At 40.0% G+C, this 7,777-nt stretch overlaps 1 protein-coding gene across 1 annotated transcript in view; it reads right to left on the bottom strand.

The window, feature by feature from the left end:
• Positions 1–1,622: 1,622 nt before the first annotated feature.
• The window catches only part of LOC107738064 (PERQ amino acid-rich with GYF domain-containing protein 1-like), a 30,801-nt gene continuing 24,646 nt past the window's right edge, over positions 1,623–7,777 (bottom strand). Inside the window, exons 16-26 of the mRNA XM_016549743.1 lie at positions 7,166–7,269; positions 6,966–7,066; positions 6,797–6,867; positions 6,647–6,700; positions 6,196–6,384; positions 5,942–6,111; positions 4,800–4,963; positions 4,379–4,542; positions 4,249–4,296; positions 4,004–4,148; positions 1,623–2,349 (exon numbers count right to left, since the gene is read on the bottom strand). Coding sequence (XP_016405229.1) covers positions 2,282–2,349; positions 4,004–4,148; positions 4,249–4,296; positions 4,379–4,542; positions 4,800–4,963; positions 5,942–6,111; positions 6,196–6,384; positions 6,647–6,700; positions 6,797–6,867; positions 6,966–7,066; positions 7,166–7,269 — 1,278 coding nt within the window. The 3' untranslated portion in view covers positions 1,623–2,281. The remainder of the gene's footprint in view (positions 2,350–4,003; positions 4,149–4,248; positions 4,297–4,378; positions 4,543–4,799; positions 4,964–5,941; positions 6,112–6,195; positions 6,385–6,646; positions 6,701–6,796; positions 6,868–6,965; positions 7,067–7,165; positions 7,270–7,777) is intronic.

Genomic DNA, 7,777 nt, shown 5'->3' on the forward strand with positions numbered 1-7,777 from the left:
AAGGGACAAATGTTAAAGCATTCAATATGCATCTTACAGTACCAAGAGGTCATCTGTGCTGTCTTGATTTTTGCCTTCTTTCCAGGTACATAAAGCATTTCTTCTGTCTTGATGATCAATTTGATTCCATTACAAAGAAAGATTAGTCAAAGGTAAACAAACGAACAGAAGTTCGCTAAACAAATATGGTCGCCTTTATGATTCTTAAAAACACACCCCATCCGTGAGATAAAGGTACATGAAGAAATCTTTGATGTAATTCCATTACTTGTGTTCCAGCGATCCAAGTTTGTTTCAGTCAGCAAGTTATATAGGCTGCGCTCATATCCACATGCAAAGGAAGGGTCTGACGTCATGCCATTAAATTCCCCCCCGACAAAATGATTCTTAACTGCAGAATCGCATATTTAATCACCACAAAAATAAAGGGGAGAAAAGCACACACAAACGTCTGTGTGGTTTGTAAACAACCAAAACTCCAGTATGGAATAGAATATCTTTTAAGTTCTCATTTTCATAGTCAAAGTCTGTATGAACAGGATTGTAGAGGCAGTGTGTTTTTGTCTAAGCTTTTCGATTTCGCTCCTGATGATGTCCTGCTGATTACACTTTAATATCCCGTGTTGAGCAACTCCGTCTACACAGTTACATTTTTGGAATACATTCAACATTTTTTTTTTTTTTTAAGATTGAAAGAAAAAAGTACACAAATGCACTTCACATGGTGGCAACTAAAAAAGAATCCAAGGAAAATTTTCAAAACGAACAAAAATAGTAGCAGCCCCAAGTGCTCTTCCTTTTGTAGTCCAATACTTTGTTTATATTCATAGATTCATATATAATCATATATAACATTAAAAGAAAAAATAAATCGCCATCATTGTCGTCGACAACAACAATGAACAAGTAACAAAATATACAAACATTTTGTGCACTGCTGAGTGCACTTGCACAGTTTGTTGCGATCTTTTTTTTTTTTTTCAGCCAGAAATAGTCAAAACCTCAGTCACTCGAGAGCAAGAGAGTGGACAGAAAGGCAATGTTAGGTCACATCCTCCAAATATCAAACATTTTTCATCCAAGCATCCCCAGGCTACAATAGAACTGTACAGAGATAGGCTCTTGGTTCATAAGCATGGGAGGCATGTGGGGGCGGAGCCTTCCAAAGGAAACCACGCCCCTTTGCTAAAAAAATAATGTCTCAATGGCAGCAATGAAGTCTAATCATTCGCCCTTTAGTTCTTAGGCACACATGTGGGGACAGAAAAACACCACACACACATGAAGCAACGTACGTACCACAAGTAACCATTTCCTAAAGGTATACAAGATTGAGCTCTTCAACAACACACAAACAAAACAATGCTGCTAATGACATGTTCTTAAACCTCACAGAGGCAAAGATGAGGCAGCGGAGGCAGGAAAAGACGTCTCTTGCACTCCCTACCATGAAAACTAAGAGTGCTGGTTGGCGTAAAATGGGCTAAAGCTTTTGTGTTTGAAGCTAGAGGTCTTTCTTTGTTGGGGAATTGAAGGGCTGGTGAAAGAGGATGTGTTGTGCCGATGCCCCCCCTTCTCTCTGTCTTTCTTTCATTCATTCATTCTACACACACAGGCACACAATCACAAAAATATTCATCTCTAATATCTAACGCATTTTTTTTTTTATCTTTTTAACTTGCATTTTATGTGAGTGCAAATCTTCAAGTTTTATAATCAAAGTTTTTTTTATAATAGCTTTAAATTTTTTAATAGAAACTTTATATATATGTATATAAAAAAACAACAGTGTTTGTCTTTAAAGAGAGGATTTGTTTTTCTGATAATGTCTGAACTGAAACGCGCAATGGTCCCCCAATCGCCACCATTTCCTCCCAGCACAAACTCCAGTTCTGTTTCAACACACACACACAGTATATATATATATGTGGTAACATTTCTGAAGCATACCACATAAATATACAAGTAAATCTTCTCGAAAAAAAATCTTAATAAAGTGCATTAGTCTGAGTGTAAGGTGCTTAATGCTGTAAGTGCCAGAACTTTATCACCCCCCATCCCCCGAAAACACACACACACAAAAATAAATTCACACCTGTTCCCTTCCCTGTTGAATTACATTCTTCTATTCCCAGAGCAAAACCCACCCACCCCTAAACCGATACCTTACTCCTGGCTTATCCCCAAACCCCTCTCCCTCAAAGCAGTGCACATTCGACTTGCGGAGTCTGATTAGGTGGACCCGCGGGTTTAAAGGCCTCGTGTAGCTATTGCTGTGGATTCAGTAATCCTCCACCATCTCCATCTCGTTTAGACCATACCGATCAGGGCCACCATGGAATGAGTAACCTAAAGAGAAAGGGAGAGGAAAACAAATTCAATTTCAAATACAGTAGAAAGTTTTTGTAGAGGTTCTCTAGGGGATGCATGGCAAATTATCAACAAATCAAACAGCTTATAATGAATTAAAAGTGCACTACCATTCAAAAGTTTGGTGTTAAGATATATATATATATATATATTTTTTTTTATAAAGAAGTCTCTTATGATCACCAAGGCTGAAATTATTTGGTCAAAAACACAGAAAAAACAAAGGGTAACATTGTGAAATATTATTACAATTTAAAATAATTTTTCTATTTAAATATATTTTGAAATAGAATTCATTCCTGTGATGGCAACGCTGAATTTTCAGCAGCCATTAGTCCAGGCTTCAGTGTCAGAAATTACTCTAATATGCTGATTTGGTGCTCCAGAAACATTTCTTATTAACCATGTTGAAAACAGTTGTGCTGCTAAATATTTTGAGTCAGCAATTCAGCATTCTTTGATGAATAGAAGGGTAAATGTCTTTTTTTTTTATAATTTTTTTTTTTTTTAATGTAATTGAAATTGAAATCTTTTCTATCAGATTTGAAGTGTTCACTGTCACTTTTGAATTAAATGCATCTGCCAAATAAAAGTATTTTTAATTAAAAAAAAAAAAACCTTCCCAACCCCAAGCTATTGAATAGTAGTGTAGGTTTTCATTAAACTTCTCACAGTTAAATGGAGCATTTCATTCCAGAGCAAAATTTCATTTCACAAAAAATCAAACCCTTGCACAAACCATAAAAAAAATTTCTGATTCCTCTTATATGTTCTTTTATAGCGTGAGAAATATTTGGAAAAATGGTGACCCATACTTGGAATTAGTGCTCTGCATTTAACCCATCCAAAGTGCACACACACAGCAGTGAACACACACACACACCGTGAACACACACCCGGAGCAGTGGGCAGCCATTTATGCTGCGGCGCCCGGGGAGCAGTTGGGGGTTCGGTGCCTTGCTCAAGGGCACCTCAGTCGTGGTATTGAAGGTGGGAGAGAGTGCTGTACATTCACTCCCCCCACCTACAATCCCTGCCGATACGAGACTCGAACCCGCAACCTTTGGGTTACGAGTCCGACTCTCTAACCATTAGGCCACGACTTCTCCACAACATTCCCCCCACCAGCACGACTTATGCACAACATTACACAGCAAGTTCTAAGCTGTATGTGTTTAATTCACTAAAAGTCATTGTTTTTCAAAAGTTCACAAAAAATTTTTAAAGTTTACTAAAAACAACCATTGTGGTTCATGAATAACCAGCTGACAGGAGTCATTTGTTCAGGAATCAGACTACTCTGCTCATGCTGTAAGTACAAGAGGAAAATAGGTTACCTAAGATGCTTGGGTCAGAGTGCAGCATCATGGGCTGTTTCTTCTTAACCATTAGGCCACGACTTCTCCACAACATTCCCCCCCCAGCACGACTTATGCACAACATTACACAGCAAGTTCTAAGCTGTATGTGTTTAATTCACTAAAAGTCATTGTTTTTCAAAAGTTCACAAAAAAATTTTAAAGTTTACTAAAAACAACCATTGTGGTTCATGAATAACCAGCTGACAGGAGTCATTTGTTCAGGAATCAGACTACTCTGCTCATGCTGTAAGTACAAGAGGAAAATAGGTTACCTAAGATGCTTGGGTCAGAGTGCAGCATCATGGGCTGTTTCTTCTTCAGCTTTGCTGCCTGATCATAGACCACACCCCCCTTCCCAGAATGCACTGCCTGGAACATTGTCTGCAGGGCACTGGGGTTCATTCCTCGTACAGTATCCTAACAGACAAAAAGAATGTGAGAATGAGAGGCAAAATCTGATAAATGACAACTAAGACTGGGTTCTGCCCTCTGTGTCAAATTAGAATTTCACTCATACCTGCAGAGGGAAGTTGTTCATGCTAAGTCCAGCCATCTCTTTGGAGAGCTATAAGAGAGGCCCCAGATTTTTTATTAGGAGTAGGCAAACAGCCCCACACAATGACTCTATATCTTCCTGTCACACACACCTGCTGCTGCTGTCTCTGGTGGTTAGCTTTCTGTTTGGCACGGCGCTCCAGGAACTGTCTGGCAAACTCTTTGGCTTCGACAGTGTCGCCCAGGTAGGAGCAGATAAAGTTCAACACCTCATACGGGGACTCCACCTCCTTCAGGTACGCCACAATGGTAGGCACTGTGAACACACACGCTCACATTTTTGCTTTAGAAACTCTCGGGCCTGCTGGGCTAACAAGTGTGTGTTTACTGTACACATGTCTTCTGTTTGTTTTTACAACCTGAGGGACGAGTCTAAATTACTTTCCACCATAATCGTCAGCTTCGGCAGATGTTGTCAAAAGAGAATTTGTATTTCAGATTATTTTTTAATACAAAGCGACCCAAATGAGACAAAAGCTGGTGCATGCAAATCCTAAACGAGAGATGTCTTACCATCCTGGGAAGAGGAGGAGTTATTGGCGGAGGTGTTGAGCGCATGCAGCATCTGTTCACACCAGGTGGTGAAGCCATCCTGAGACTTCATCCCCTGCAGGAGCTTCAACAGCCGCTCCTCCTCCTCCTCAGTGTGTTTACGGCCTCTCATCATGTACTGCTCACTGTAGAAACACACACAAACGGTTAAGCTAGAACTAACACTTCGGATTGTTTGAGCATAGTGCTGCTAGCAATGCCAAGGTCATGAGTTTGATTACCAGTTTGATATACTTTTTAAAATATAAACAAGAAAATTTTTGCCATGACCTTTCTGGTCATTAATGATTATGGTAAAGAGATTTTTTTTAAAAGTGGCTTGTAAACCTGCATCCACGGTCGGGAGGAGCCGAGTCGGATAATGCTTGTGTGTGCAAATGGATAATATAATATATAATAATGATATATTAAGATATTAATAAAGAAACATAAACAGATACAGGGCTGCCAACTCTTAGGCATTCAGCGCGAGACAGTCAGAATTCACTAAATGCTAAATGCCACACATAGACACGTGGATGTAAATAAGATATAATATTTGCAGTTTAGAGAGCTTCATTGAATACAACGGAACATTGTGAGATTGCGATAAATTAAAGTGAGTGACAGCTTTTTAGTGATTATATTGAACCGCTATTTGCTCGCTTTCTAGGCTATAATCAATTCCGAATTTGAAGTTTTGTTTTACGTGCTGCTAACAGGACCAACGTCCACATACCCTGTAAATGCAGCAAAGTTTCAGGAGTGACATACAGTATATCCCGCATCCCTCATAAATGTGGGATTCACTTTCGAAATAGCTTGTTTGCAACCAGGGTTAGTCGCTAGGCCTATATCCACCACCTCGAAGGCAGGCAAGTATTTAGCTGAAAAATCCCTCCTCTTTATAGCATAAAGGATCACATCCAACATATGTTGTGATTTTCTGTTTATAATTTTCTCATTTAATAGTGTCTAAACCAGTTCAGTACAGACTTTCCTCCATCTCATCCATTCGGCTATTCACTTCCTGCCCTCCATCTGGATTTCGCACATCGTCAGAATCTCGTGATTACTAGATATTGGTCTATGCCACTGAAAAGCTGTTAGTGGTTTGTGTTTACCTCAGTGAGGGACTGCTGCGGCTGTTCTTCAGCCCCATGTTGTTGCGAAGTGTGCTCTGGTTCTTGAGAGCCTCATCCCAGACTCCCATCCCTCCTCCAGAGGGGCTGCCACCACCCACCTTTCCATCCAAAGATCCAGCCGCTCCCCACAACGAAGAGGCATCACCCCACTGTAGAGCGAGACACCCATAATGTATTTATTTTGATTTTCAGGACTGCACACCAGTGATTTTTTGTGTGTGTGTGTGTCTTACCCTCTGCTGCTGTTGGACTCTGTGCTGTTGTTTGTGCATTCTTTCAGCCTCCTGCTGGACATCCAGGAGGTTGAGGGGCTTGGTCTGCTTTCCCAGCCCAGGGATGGGTCCTCCGCTCCAGCTCGACCCGGAGCCTGAGGAACCCTGGCGTGGAGCCTGCTGGAGCAACTTCATTAGCAAATCCTGCTGCTGGGAAAAAGAAAAACCAAGATATGAAGAAAAAGATGGAGTGTGAGAGAGAAAAGTATACAACTAAATAACTACTAAAACAAAATTAATTTTACACTACCATTCAAAAGTTTGGAGTTGGTAAGATTTTTATGTTTTCGAAAGACATCTCTAATGCAACTGCATTAATTTGATTAAAAAACAGAAATATTGATATATTAATATAATTTTACATAATTCATTTCTATTCTAGAGAGAGTGTCAAATGCAAAAAAAAAAAAAAAAAGATTTCTTCCTCACGCTTGGCCCTGAGTTCAGCTTCTCTTCTCTCATGTAGCTGGAACACAATACAGTGCAGTGCAATGAGAACCGGAGTTTGAGTCCAGTGCATTTCCTCAGATCACCAGCAGAGGGCATCCGCGGCACCTCTCACCTTCTGAAGCTGTTCTAGAATTGGACCCTGAGTTGAAGAATTCATTAAGTCCCATAGACTGGCCTCACCGCCTGCTCAAGGAAAAGAGAGAGCGTGAAAGAAAGTTTGTTTTCAGATGCAAGTGAGCGAGTAAAGAAAGGATGACTTTTTAAGTGTTTTGTGTGTGCACCTGCTGGCTGTGAGGCTGAGGTATGCATGTCCCACATGGACCCTGTATCTGGCACTGACATCGACCTGTTTAACGAAGGCATCATACCCTGCTCTTCACACCTACAAGAAAAAAAACACACATAGAGGGTTGTAATACAGTCTTAAATAGATGAAGCATACTCAGTGACACTGCAAAAAGACACACAAACATAAACTAACCTGTTGATGAGTTGGAACAGCTGCTGTTGCTGGAGTTGCTGGTAAAGAGCCTTGGCGGCAGCTAATTCCTGCTGCTTCTTCAGCCGCTCCTGATCCATATTACCCTGATAGACAGAGAGGTCAATAACACACATCAACCCATGACAGAGTGATTTATCTCATGCATTTATTCATGAGAGAGACTCTAAGAGACACGCATAAGTAGGGCTGGGAATCGTTCAAAAATGTTCAATATCGATACCGATACCGGTTCCTGAACGATACTTTTTTCGATACCAATTTTATGAAATCTATTTTAACAAGATTACATTATCTAAAAAAAAGGTTTTATTTTTCAGCTTGTTTGTGTTTATACAGACTCAAAGACTCATCTCCTGAGCCACTGCACAAAGGAACAAAATGTAACCAACACAATAAATCAGAGCAAAATAGTTTTAATAAAGCTCAAATAGTCTTCAGTTTACACATCTGTTAGCTACATTTACACTAGTGCGTGTTTGTTTTAAAACGCATAGCTCAGACAGAATCATGATTTCTATTTATTTTCCACTGATTTAAGGCCCGTTCACACCAAGCACGATAACTATAAAGATAACGATAAAGATATAGTTC

This window comes from Sinocyclocheilus rhinocerous, unplaced genomic scaffold (genome assembly GCF_001515625.1).
Source record: "Sinocyclocheilus rhinocerous isolate Xijiao unplaced genomic scaffold, SAMN03320098_v1.1 scaffold494, whole genome shotgun sequence".
Taxonomy (NCBI): Eukaryota; Metazoa; Chordata; class Actinopteri; order Cypriniformes; family Cyprinidae; genus Sinocyclocheilus; species Sinocyclocheilus rhinocerous.